Consider the following 13,380-nt stretch of genomic DNA (forward strand, 5'->3'; position numbering starts at 1 on the left):
TGCTCTGTGTGCCCACGGCCCCTCTTGCAGTCCCCTCCAACACAGCACTGGCTACAGCCTTGGCTCCAGCAGCTGCTCATTTCTTTATTGCTCCTTAAGGGCAGGGATTGTGCCTTTTGTTCCATAGCTCCAGCATCTAGCACGACCCCTCCTTCACAGTAAGCTCTCGGTATGCATTTATGGGAGACAGGGAGGAAGTGAGGAGGATAGAAATTCTTCATCTGACACTTTCCCCACATTTCCAAGGCCATAAAGCAATGCAGGGCCTTTGAACTGTAGGCCATTTTCTAAAAGTCCACTCGTGTGGGCATACAGGGTCTCTGAAGAGAGGGAACTCCCGGAATGAGGCAGGTCAGGGGGAGCACCAGGGGAAGCTGGATGCCAGGAACACGTGTTCCCTCTCGGAGATCTCACAAGCTGGGGGAGTTGCTCTGGAGGAATGTGAGCTTGCACAATCAACCCTTTGAATGTTGATAAGAGGCCCACGGCTTTGTATGTCTCCATATGAACAGACTTGTAGCAGGGCAGGGACAAGGCTACTCTCCCTACTGAAGGGATTCCAGATTTTTGGCCACTCAATTCCAGAGCCCATGAACAGAAGTCGCTGCTTGGACCAAGCCATGGTAACTGAGGTGACGCCATCTGGGTCAGCGGCGTCAAAGAACGGGAAGCTGTGGAGAAAGAAGGGTTAACATTGACTAATCAGAACCAGGCCCACAGTTGGGCAGCTCACACATACCACTTCACTTGATTGGCATACCAACCCAATGACAATAGCCTTGATCATACAGATGGGAATGCTAAGGACCAGAATGTTAAGAACCTGACCAAGCTCACACTGTAAGTCACTGAGCCCAAATTCAAACCTAATTCTGTCTGACTTCAAATATCTTGTTCTCTTCACATTGAATTCCTATGTCCAGGTAATTTCTTTTTCATCAGAATTTGAGTCTAATGCTCCTACTCCAGGCCAGGGGAAGGGAGACATGGAAGGAAGGCTCTACTACCATCAATATAGACGCTAGTGAACTAGGGACTTAGGAATGTGTCTGTTGCCTGGGAAACCACATCTGGCACAGAGACAGTCCTGAGATCCCTGGCACTCACTAACCAGCCCCTTCCAAGGGAGGAAGTAACTTCAGCCAACTCCCAAAGGGCCTAGAGGAGTGGCATTGCCTCCTACCCCATGACTGCTTCTACCTCAACCATCAGCCACCAACAACAAATTTATCCAGAGGCTTCTTGTACAGCACTAGAAAGAAAAACTACACAGCAGTGGAATCGGAAATCCTACAGTCCAGCAGACACCTCCAATATCTTTGGCAACCTCTCCTCACAACAGAAAGGGCAGCATCTAAGGGATCCAGAAAGCCGATGTGCCAGGACTTGCCAGGACTTAGAGAAGGTAATTGACATTGGGCATTGCTTTAGGGGTGCTGGGAAAGCTCTCCACCCCACAGACCCATACCAGGTGGATGGTATTTGAGATAGTAATTCAGAACTGCTTCTCTATGGCTTAGGGCTCTAGTGCAGGCTAAAATGCAGGGGACACTTACAACTGTGGCAGCCATTGCAAACTTAGCATGAATTGCTTTCCAGTCTAATCACAAAAACGGGCTCTTAAAGAGAGGTAAAAAGAAAATAGGAGGACTCTGGATGTTTACTGTGGAGGCCTCAAATAGAAAAGTCGAAGTAACTTTGTATACATTCCCCATTCACAGCTTGACAGGACAGGGAAGTTCACCACTTAACGTTTTTAGGGTTGATGGAAGCCACCAATCCAATAAGGTGTCCCCTGGAACCCATCCAGAATCCATCCTTTAGTCCATAAGAGTTGAGCTCCAGCTTCCCTCTCCTGACTCCATATCCCAGCTGTGGTTTGGTGTACATTGTGCAGGATGGAAATGGCCCATTTTCCTGGAGAGAATGAAATGTGCCCAAATTGAAAGACAAACCAGGCCCCAATCTTGCATTTGGGAATATGGGTTCCTGGTTTCCTAGAATCCAGCTGAGGAATTTCCTGACTTCAGTTAGAGAAACTGACATGGGAACAGATATGCAACTCCAAACATGCTTGACAGCATAGGCTATGAACCTGGGCAGCCCCTATACCAGGTTCCTCTCCCAAGAGCAAGCTGGCTCTGAGAACCTGAGAAGTGAAGAACTTCAAGCTTTTCCTACAGGCTTATGATAGAAATTATGCCATCTGGGTATGTATCCAAATTATATAATTGTGATTCTGGGTCATAGTAAAGTTTCAAGTCATAAAAATGCCCCTCGTCTCAATGTTTGCAAAATGAACAGACTATTAATATCAGAAGGAAGGGGGAACACATCCTTCATGTCATTGCTATTGTTAATGTGGAAACTACTTCATAGTGGTATCTTCACTTCTGCCTGAACTTCAAGAGGTCTTTAAATATATTTTATATATATGTATGTTTTGGAGACAGGGTCTCACTCTGTCGCCCAGGCTGGAATGCAGTGGCACGATGAGGGCTCACTGCAACCTTCACCTCCTGGGCTCAAGCAATCCTCCCACCTCAGCCTACCAAGTAGCTGCATGTGTCACCATGTCCAGCTAATTTTTGTAGTTTCTGTAGAGATGAGGTTTCACCATGTTGCCCAGGATGGTCTCAAATTCCTGGACTCAAGCAATCCACCCAACTTAGCCTCCCAAAGTGTGAGGATTACAGGTGTGAGCCACCACACCCAGCCTAAATATCTTATTTTGAGGTATACACAGAAATCATCTTCAGGATTCTCAGGCTTTCTCCTTCCATCTAAGTATGTCCCACAATACACCATCCATATGAATTTGACTCAATAACTACACACTTGAGGGAAACATTAAGTATAAATTTACTATTCACCTAGTGGTAGCTAGGTAAAATTGCAGGCATAATGATAAAAAAGAAATCATCAACTTTGTAGTTCCTCAGTTTCAAACCCAAACCTGTAAGGGGAAGGAGAGACTTAGACGCCTCAGGGACCAGGCAGATAATACAAATGAAACAGGCCAGATGAGAGTACAAGTCTTGCCAAAAGAAGCAACCCCTACTTAGTTTCAATTGATTGTCCTCTTCTGAAAATGCAGATCAGAATTGCCACACATTCTGGCTGATCAAGAGAGGCCAGAAATTCTAATTTTAATGTGAAACCTCTTGATTTCTTAAGACACTGGCTCAATTTTCTTGAAAATACTAGCTGAGCTAAATAAAGCTGACAGTCCACCAGTTTTCAATGCTCCTCTGTGCAGAGAGTGAATGGCATCTCCCCTAACTGCAGTATTAGACTGCCACTCACCAGCCACAGTTTGCAACTGCAACAGAGGCATAAACTGACGCAGATCTCCTGCTTTACTATGCACACACAGGTGAACTCTTGAGCCATGGAGAACAACTAACTCTACAGGAAAAAGTGGAAGGCTAAGCTGAGCCACCCAGGAATGGCAGCAGGGGCCTTCATGGCTAGCTGCTGGCCTGTAGGCACTAAATTGCAGACTGCTCCTGTAGGAAGCCTTCAGGGCCTGGGAGGCCTTTATCTGGCTCAGAAGCTAGGGCTGCTTCTCGAAGGACTTCCAAATGCTCCTCAGCAGCCGACAGAGACTGGTCAATCCAGTCCAAGCCTCCCGTCAGATGGCAGGCATTCCTTGTCACCAGCACCAGATGACTGACAGACAGGAGCAGGGCAGTTGTCCTAGGGAAAAAAAAAAATAGGGTCAGGTTTCCTAGGAAACGAGGGACTTTGCACAAAAGCCCAAACAGACTTTTTGACTAGTATTCCCCAAACTGCACACCCTTCCCTAGGATGTTGGTAGGTATGCAATTTAAAGTTGGTTCCATGCTCAAATAAATTTGGAGATGGCTAGGTTAAACAAGGTTAACTGAAGCCTGCCTCAGAGCCTTCTGAGATGTACCTGATAAAGCTCCGAGGAGAATATAACAGGCTGTCTCTCACAAGCTTATTTAAGACTGTGGAAGCCATTTTCTGCAGCACACCTATTAACATCTCCCCAAAGAGCGCTTTATGAAACAGTTCAGATATGGTCAATCAGATGAGCACATTCCCCAACTGCTGCCCACTTAAACGCAGGACAGACACACTCTCACTTAAACATTCCTTACTGATTACAAATCGGTAAGGCCCAGGCTGGTTTATCTAACTCAAAAAAAGCAAAAAATGTAATTGAAAACCAAAGTGAGGAGTAGATTTTTCAGTGCTGAAAAATTCACTGTAGAATACCTTTTATATAGTGAGTACCATGATGCATTTGAGAATACATTACAGGTTATTAACCCATGGACAAAGCTGGGCAGCAGTAGGAGTGGGGCAGAGAAACCAAAGTTGAAGCGCTGTGACCCATTGCCCATCTGGCAACTGTTACATGTGTATGAAACAGTCATATAAATCCAAGGCAGAAAAGAATCTATCTTTCTTAAACGGGATGCATCTGGTACAGGAACATAACAATTTCATATGGCTAAGTACACTCTGTGTATGTGCACATCTAGTGGCAGGTGAGCACAGCCGTGGCTGACCTGTCACCTCCATTCTCACTGCGCTGGGAACCACTGCCCCACTGCCCCACTGCCCCACTGGGCGGCACTCACAGCTAAGGCATATCTGCTTCTGGGGTCCAAAAATCAGAGGGGGCAAGAGGAAAGGTGGAAGGGAAGGCACAGTTAGCATGTAACATGGCCGGATGTCTAATCATAACAATTTAAAATCTAAGACTGGCTCTTTCTTCTCTTGGGTTTCAGGAGAGGACTGGCCTCTATCACCCAGTCAGGAGCCGCTCACTGAAGTAAATGGCACCGAAGGCCCGGGCAGCCTAAGGAGTCCGCAAAGCCACCCTCCCTACACAAGCCAGTCAGCCAGCCTCACAGATCTGATAAAACAGTTGTGGACCTCTGCATGACAAACCGAACGTGCACCCACCACTGCTCTCACCGTGCGTCCAGGAGCTTGGGGTCCAACGGAGGGTACATCGACTTCACAACATCATCCACCCTGACCAGAGGCAAAAAGTGTTCAGTACTTCACTTTCTTGATCTCCTTTTCTCCTTCTTTTTTTTTCTGAGATGGAGTCTCGCTTTGTCACCCAGGCTGGAGTGCAGTGGTACTATCTCAGCTCACTGCAACCTCCACCTCCCGGGCTCAAGTGATTCTCCTGCCTCAGTTTCCCAAGTAGCTGGGATTACAGGCACACACCACCGTGCCTGGCTAAATTTTGTATTTTTAGTAGAGACAGGGTTTCACCATGTTGGCCAGGCTGGCCTTGAACTCCTGACCTCAGGCGATCTGCCCACCTCAGCATTCCATAGTGCTGGGATTACAGGTGCGTGAGCCACCACACCCGGCCCCTTCCTTCCTTTCTATCTTTATTCCAATTCTTCTTTTTTGATATTCCAGACCCGGTCTTTAATGGTTCTTTATCCAATTGCTTCTGCATTCTCAGACACTGAGGCACAAAGACTTCAGGTTCAGTCTTTGTATAGACTATTTTGTTTTCCAGTTTTGTTTCAGTGCCAATGGTTTTTAAAAATACAGTCATACATATGGAATGATGTTCAAGGTTACTACTATATTAAAAAGGCAAATTGCCAAATAATATGTAACGCTCCATCTGTCATTTGCATAAAAATAGATAAGCAAAAGCTCTGAAATGTGGGATTGGGAAGAATCTGGAAGAACACTCACCACTTAAAAGTGGTTACTTCCTACAATTGGGAGGGAGTAGCCTTTCCAGGTCATCTATGTCTGCAGTATTTTAAATTTTTAGAAGCATGAATTACTCTTGTATTCAGGAAAAAAAAAAAAAATACAAAGCTAAAGGTATGTAAGACATGGAAAAAGAAGGCCATGAGTTTCATTTGGCTTCACACTGCTCTACTGGATTTCTTCTACCTTGTGGTTAATTTTTTTAAATCAAGTTCAGAACTACACTCCATTCTGATTTGCGTGGTACAAGGTTTTATTTCAAATCTTTGCTCATGAACACTCGACAGGAAGAAAAAATAAAGATATATTGTTTGATTTCTAAAAGCACTTGAAAAAAGATGGCCTCAAACAATCTTATTCAGGGCTGTGGGGCTGGTGAGGACATGCAGAGACACGGTCACCCTCGGCGCCTGTCTCAGCCAGTCCCTTTCTCTAGTGCTAAAGCCACCACCTCGAGACTAACAGGCCATCAACACACTGTGTGGGATAAATGGAGCAGGAAAAACAATAGGGACAGAACATGGCCAGAAGGAGAAAGAAGTGTGAGGGCAAAAGGACAAAGCGAAGACCCTGGCTGAATTATGGCACGGAGCATTCTAGAAGTAGTCCAAGGTGCTCTTTAGGATGGGCCAGTGAGCACCAGGGCTGGTCCACTCTTTGGACAATGCCACAACCTCACCTTAGGACCAGTACTGATCCTACTCACCCAGGCTCACACAGAAACCTCAACCTCCTGAAAGTGCTGCCTTGTAACCCATATCACAGGAATCTGCCTGGCCCCCAAGTGGTTCTTAGAAGGCACAAAAAACATGATGAAGGGTCTAGTGGATACCACAGTGCAGAATATTTGAAACTAATGGGGAAGGAGGCCGGGTGTGGTGGCTCACGCCTATAATTCCAGCACTTTGGGAGGCCGAGGTGGGCGGATCACCTGAGGTCAGGAGTTCGAGACCAGCCTGGCCAACATGGTGAAACCCCATCTCTACTAAAAATACAAAAATTAGCTCAGCAAGGCAGCACGTGCCTATAGTCCCAGCTACTCAGGGGGCTGAGGCAGGAGAATCTCTTGAACCCAGGAGGTTGGGGTTGCAGTGAGCCAAGATCACACTACCGCACTCCAGCCTGTGTGACAGAGCGAGATTTCATCTCAAAAATAAATAAATAAAAATAAATAATGGGGAAGGAATGCGCAGTGCCCACCCTAAGCCTGGGACGCGGGTTCTTATAAAGCCAGGAGCTGACCATGTAGCTACACCCCACTGGAGCAACTCCAGAGAAAGCCGGGAACTGTTCTGGGCTGAGTCCCTCCCTGGATTATCTCCCTCCCACTCTCTCAACTCACGAACTGCCTGAACCGAGTTCAAGCTGACCAGGTCGTGTCTTCCCTCAAAGGAACTCACGTGGTGACTCAGGAAACTGGTCGTTTTTATTTGGTTAATCTTGAGGCAGAGAAAGGGCTGGTTCCTCGTGATTTACCCAGGGCCATGGCAACAAGAAACGTGTGGGTCCCTGGAACTTACAGCAGTGCCATTGTTTCACCAGGCATACAGAAGTGCCCTCCCGGGTGGGCCAGGTGGCTGGCGGGGAAAACCCTCTGCTTTGGCACGTCAGCATACCAGCCACCAGGTGGCAGCACAAACTTAGAACAGCCCTTGGCTCTAAGAAAAGGGCTTTATTTTTCTTCAGGAAATCAAGCCCAAATGAGGGGGTGTAGCTGTTGACTGCAATCCTGCTGGTTGCCTCCCACATGGGATTTCGCAGTCAGCCTGGAATTTGGGAGGTTGAATGCCACATGGCTTCAGCTCCCACCCAGTGTTGGAGGCTGCTGACCTGGGCCAGGGATGGAGCAGTGGGCACAGCCGGAGTGGGTCCCCCAAGCTAGTCTCCAATACAGATTCAGGCAGAGACAGGGGTGTGGGCGTCTGTGTGAAATGTTGGCCTGGGAGGAAGGTGTGGCAAGGGGAGCTGGTGTGTGGCTGGGAAAGAGGGGCCACCACGGGCTATGCAAGGCAGAGTCTAGGACAGGGTCAGGACTAGGCACCTGCTGGAGCTTCCTCAAAGCCCTCTCAGACGGGTCATGCTGCAGGTGAGGATGGTGGGAGCACAACTTAGCTGGGAAGTCTCGATATCTAAACCCTCCTGGTCATTCTGAAAATGTGTGGGAAACAAATAGCTGAAGTTGCCTCTGCACTATTTTAAAGAAGAGCCCAGCTCTGCGGCTACCCCAGTATCCAGCCCCTCTCTTCCCTCATGGAGTGTGGGGACTTCGAGGCCGCCAATCGCTCACCTGGGGCTGATCCGCTTGGCCACCACAATGATGTCGCTGACACTGGCTGAAGTCTTCATCTTGGCCCCAGAGCCCATCGTCATGGCAACAAGCTTCTCTGTCAAAGTGTGACAAATCTAATGCGGCAGGGAGAAGAGAGATGAGGGCTGACCTGGCTCCACTCAGGGCCTCACCACCACCCCCCAAGACAAATCAGCCCTGCCATGAGTCCCATTGCAGCTGGCCCCCTAACCTAATGGCCAGATGTGAAAAGTACAGAGATGAGAGGAAACGGGTGGGAAGTGGCAAAAGCCAAGAGCATGGCTAGGAGAGGACCTGGGGTGGGAGCCACAGATCAAGGGCAGGGTGTGGGCTCTGGGAAGCCTAAGCTGAAATAATCTGTCTGAGAAAAATCATGTGCTCCAATTTCTCGCTTAGGGGAAAAAGCTACTTTCTTTTTCTATTCCTTCATCTCATGGTTTAGACTTGCACAAGAATAAATATCTCCAACAGGGCACCCTCAGGAATGGGGCCGAACAAAGGGGCATTGTTCCCTTTGAGTACATGCTCCAAGAACAGCACTTATTTCAACAATGGTCTCAGGTAATATATTAGCGTGTTTGTCAAGCTGATGATGAAAGGACCTTAGGAAAAGCAGGGAAAAGGCAAGACTGACATACAGTCTTCCTCGTTGTCCACCCACAGAGCTGGCCACCCCAGAGCTTGTTTCCCCTTTCCAGGCCTCCCCATGCTAGAACCAACCAACATGGGTGCGTCTCTATCCATGGCAAGGAAGCACCTCTACCTGACCTATACTTGGAACTGGACAGTAGAGAGCAGAAAGAAGCCCAAAGGTCCACCCGGGAGTTAGCCCAGACCCCTCTCCCAGCTCCCACCACAAGGACTCAAGGGCGGGTGACCTAGCAAAAGTGTCTTAAGATCCCAAGAGGGGACTTAGAAGCCCTCTCCTTTGATCTGAGGTTCCCCGGGTAGACACTGATTCCAATTCAATACGACTCCCTCCAGCTGATTCATCTCACACCACAGATGCCATTTATCCTCCTAATAGATGAGAACAGGAGACAAAACCGAGGCCCAGGACACATCTTGGCTGGGAGAAGGGAAATGTAGTATAGCATTATCCTCTAGTCATTACGCCTAACTAGCTCTATCAATAACCATATTTATATCTACAGCCATATTTGTATATCCAAAGAGCCTCTCGGAATTAACTAAACCTGGACTCTGAGATAGTAACTTCCTAGTAGGCATTTATCCATCCCCTGAGAGAGACAGCCAAAGAAGAAGTGGGGTAAAGAACATTTTATTAATAGTGTCTTCTACTGAATGTCACTAAAGAAAAGACAAAGTTGTCTCTTTTGAAATCTTGAATATTTACTAGTCAAAGAGGTAAATGTGTGATTACCCAGGTTACTGATGTAAAAAAAAAAAAACCTGATATTTGCAACTGGCCGAATATTTCAGTATAGTTATTATTCTATTAGGTAGGATATTAACAGACAAGAATTGAAAACAAATGCTAAAACCATAAAATCACCCAAAACGCAAATTGGATGCAATTTTTCAAAGATTCCAGGCATTCAAAGAAAAAATCCTCTGCCTTCAGATTGAAGTATGCCTGCTTTGGTTTTTTAACACTGATTGTCCCATCTGGCTGACTATGGTCACAGCCAAAGAGGGCTAGTGATGACTTTGTAGTCACAGTAGAAATCCAAATACAGAAAGAAACTCACTGTACAGGCCTGAACTCTCTGTTAGTGAAAAAAAGTGTGCAGGGGGAAGCAGGGAAACCCCATTTCTCTTGGAAGCTACATGGTCTTAGGCACACACAGCTTTCTCCATAAGGGGTGAAATGGTGGCTGTGTACCTAGGCTGTCTTTCCCGCAGGTCACTGAATTAAGAGAACCAGATGAAATAAAGCCTTTGAAACAACCTTGAGAATCTGTAAACAGCCAGTCCAGGCAGGAAAGGAAGGAAACCACAAAAATTCCAAGTGTCAGGTTAAGGAAAGGCCTCTTGCGAGGGGTCAGTGCCCTTTCTAAGGTCCTGTTCTACTCCGTCCAAGCACAGCGGTGCTTTTCGACTCCCCTTTATCCCACAGAGAAATGAGAGAGGTTTACCTTCAAGATGGCAATGCAGTGGGACATGAGACCCCTGGGAAAACAAGAAGAAGTCATCAGTGCTCATCTGGAGGGGCTCACCACCCTCCAGTTCCCACCCTTGCACCTCAACTCGCCCTGACCAGTGGGCACAGCCAAATACCAACCACTGAGAGTGGGAATGCCTCAGTGTCAAAATGGACCAGCCCATGAGTTAAACGAGGGAGCACCTCCCCTCCCTTCCCCTCCCTGTACCCAATCTACTCTTCCAGCAAGCTCCACTGTGTGCCTAGTGAGTCATGCTTTATTATAACTCTCAAGCTTCTGGTAGACTGTTCCCTCTGCCCAATGTGTCCTTCCCCTGTGCTCAGCCTGGGGAACTCCTCCTCATCTTTCAAGATCCAAGTCAAAAGGCACCTCCCCTGTGATAATATTCCATGAGATCCAGCTCAACCTCCCCAACCCAGGCAAACCTAGACACTGCCTTCTCCATGTGCCTACTGCACTGTATGCAGGGATCTCTTACAGTTTTTGTGATACTGACTATAACTGTCTTCTCAACTGTTTCAGTATCTGCAGCACCTGACCCAATACCCTGAACATAATGCCCCATAAACATGTGCCCAGGGAATGGATGGCTAAATGGATAAGGCAATGAAGTAGCAGCCGCTTCTCAAAATGTAGGGGGTCCTGTTGGATGGAGAGATCCCTGAGATCCTAAAGAAAAAACCTGCATCTCTGGAGCCTGAGCCAAATTTATGGGCACCTCAAGGATAACCCAAGCACACCAGGGTGACTTTATAACAACCTTTGCCACACATCTATAGGCCGCAGTGTTCAGGTCTACAAAATGTGGGCAGAGAAGAAAAGGACAAACACTTTCAAGTCATATTCTGATTTCCCCCCACACTAAAGGCACAGGAAAGAGCAGCAAGTAAAAGAGTGACTGCTCTTGAATGCCAGCTAAGTACTCTGGCAAAGGACGCCAGCAAAGGGCACCATTTGCCAGAAGCCCGGGGGGCCGTGGAAAAGCTCCCATGGCCTTACGAGGCATCTTCGATCCAGTCTTCATTCTCCAGAATGGCCTCAATGTGGGGGTTGGTGATAACGACGTCATCCAGTTCTAACTCAGAGGGCTCAGACTGGGTCTCCATGGCACCGATGAGGTCCACAATGGGCCTGGAAGAAAAGGCCCCTGTCAAATGGTTTCATGGTGGGTGACTGCTGCTGACCCTCTCCTCACTGAGGCCCACATACACCATAAAAGAAGCAAGGGAGTCGATAAACTAGAGCAGAGACCACTTGTCCCAACCTAAGCCTAGTGGGGCTGCAGTTCAGGGCAGGGCACGTGGCTAGACAGTGAGTTGGGGAGGCAGGCCGGGGGCACTAAAACAAAAGCAAAGTGAAATGGAGTCAGATAAGCCACAAATGGAGTCAGAAAGAGTAGGGTGTAACTACCTGATTACAAAGATGTTAGGGATATCCCTTCAGGACAAAATTATATCCTTTTGTAACATATTTTTCCCTTTAATCCTACATTTTATAGAGAGGCGGTGGTTCCTATTACCCAAACCTACATGGGCTCCCTACCTGGTCTGCAGAATAACTCTTGTGAACCACTTTGGTCCATCCCTATATCCCTGCCTTTTCCTAGTAACACTGGAAAAGTGAAAGAAGTAAAAATGCCTCAAATTTTATAACGGGGTACTTTAGAAAATGAGATACCATGGCATTCTGTTCAATAGGAAAGCTTTCCTGGATCATATAAATTGGCATTTATAAATTATGAATCACTTGACAGAGATGCTGATAGGATTAAGATAGAAGGATGAGAAAAACTAAGGGTTAATCCCTAAAGGGTCTATCAATTAAAACATCCCTAAATTGAAAACAAAATCCTGCTTACAAAATATATTTCACATACAATGCATCACAAATAAATCTGCTGGGCAGGCCGAGCATGGTGGCTCATGCCTGTAATCCCAGCACTTTGGGAAGCTGAGGCGGGCAGATCACCTGAGGTCAGGAGTTCAAGACCAGCCTGGCCAACATGGTGAAACCCCACCTCTACTAAAAATACAAAAATTAGCTGAGCATGGTGGTGCATGCCTGTAATCCCAGCTACATGGGAGGCTGGAGCAGGAGAATCACTTGAACCCAGGAGGCAGAGGCTGCAGTGAGCCAAGATTGCACCATCGCACTCCAGCCTGGGAGACAAGAGCGAAACTCCACCTCGGGAAAAAAAAAAAAAAATCTGCTGTGCAAAGAGAGAGACAGTCCTAAGTTGGGATTTCACAAAACCAAATGTTTGTTGCTTAGATGTATGGGCAGAGTGTGGGCATCTGATTTCTGTTCCTCTGGGTCTGGCTGGAAAGTGATTTGGCTGGTCCAACTGCTAAGTGAGGTGGCCAGTTTGAGACAGATGGCTGAGCTTTTATGCTAGGTGAACATGTTCATATTCAGTGACTTTCTTCCTGGCTCAGGAAGCAGAGAAGGAGGTGACTCAGGATGTTGGGAGGCTTAAGGAACATTCTTAAACTCTGAGGTCTTTATAGGGAAGGACACCTGCAGGTACCATTTTAGAACCAAAAAGCTGAGTTAGAGTTGCCCAACACTGAACTACGTGTTCCTCTCTTTTTCTTCAGTTAGAGCCCACCCGTCCTCCTTGCCCTCCATGGGCTCACTCACTTAGAATCATAGCGCTGCAGCAGGTCTCGCGGCCGGCAGTAGCGCTGCCTGCAAACCAGCACCAAGGCTGCAAACGAAGCCAGAAAGATGGTGGCCAGCACACCTATGGCAACAATCACCACGGTCTCCATGCTTCCAGAGGACTCCTGACTCAGTCCCGCTCACATCCTCCTCATGGGATAAAGCTTGAGAGAACATGAAGTCAGATCAGACCTGGTCAACAAGCCATGAAAGAGAGTGGGACAGGTGGGTCTTACCTGCTGGAAGTGGCAAATTGGGGGAGAGGATGGCAGGTGCTAGGTTCCTCCACGACACCTGCAGAGATCTGAGGGCCTGAAGAGAACCAAGGTACATTTTATGCTGTGCCCTAAATTTGCCTTTTCCTTTATCAGAAGAATTTGCTCCCAATTGGACTAAGATAGCTTTTTTTTTTTTTTTTTTTTTTTTGAGATGGCGTCTAGCTCTGTCGCGCAGGCTGGAGTACAATAGCGCAATCTCGGCTCACTACAACCTCCACCTCCTGGGTTCAAGCGACTCTCCTGCCTCAGCCTCCCAAGTAGCTGGGATTACAGGTGCCCACCA

The 13,380-nt window shown here is 47.4% G+C and overlaps 1 protein-coding gene across 3 annotated transcripts in view; it reads right to left on the minus strand.

Moving 5' to 3' along the window:
* Positions 1-2,838: 2,838 nt before the first annotated feature.
* TMEM98 (transmembrane protein 98) overlaps positions 2,839-13,380 on the minus strand; it is a 13,589-nt gene continuing 3,047 nt past the window's right edge. Inside the window, exons 2-8 of one of the 3 annotated variants that reach the window (XM_017890949.1) lie at positions 13,056-13,131; positions 12,799-12,983; positions 11,158-11,289; positions 10,132-10,165; positions 8,012-8,127; positions 4,954-5,013; positions 2,839-3,699 (exon numbers count right to left, since the gene is read on the minus strand). In XM_017890949.1, coding sequence (XP_017746438.1) covers positions 3,492-3,699; positions 4,954-5,013; positions 8,012-8,127; positions 10,132-10,165; positions 11,158-11,289; positions 12,799-12,929 — 681 coding nt within the window. In that variant the 5' untranslated portion in view covers positions 12,930-12,983; positions 13,056-13,131 and the 3' untranslated portion in view covers positions 2,839-3,491. Of the gene's footprint in view, positions 3,700-4,953; positions 5,014-8,011; positions 8,128-10,131; positions 10,166-11,157; positions 11,290-12,798; positions 13,012-13,055; positions 13,132-13,380 lie in introns of those variants that run through there. The other 2 variants (XM_017890950.1, XM_017890952.1) reach the window with 2 other exon arrangements.

This window comes from Rhinopithecus bieti, unplaced genomic scaffold (assembly GCF_001698545.2).
Source record: "Rhinopithecus bieti isolate Rb0 unplaced genomic scaffold, ASM169854v2 scaffold_19652, whole genome shotgun sequence".
Lineage (NCBI taxonomy): Eukaryota > Metazoa > Chordata > Mammalia > Primates > Cercopithecidae > Rhinopithecus > Rhinopithecus bieti.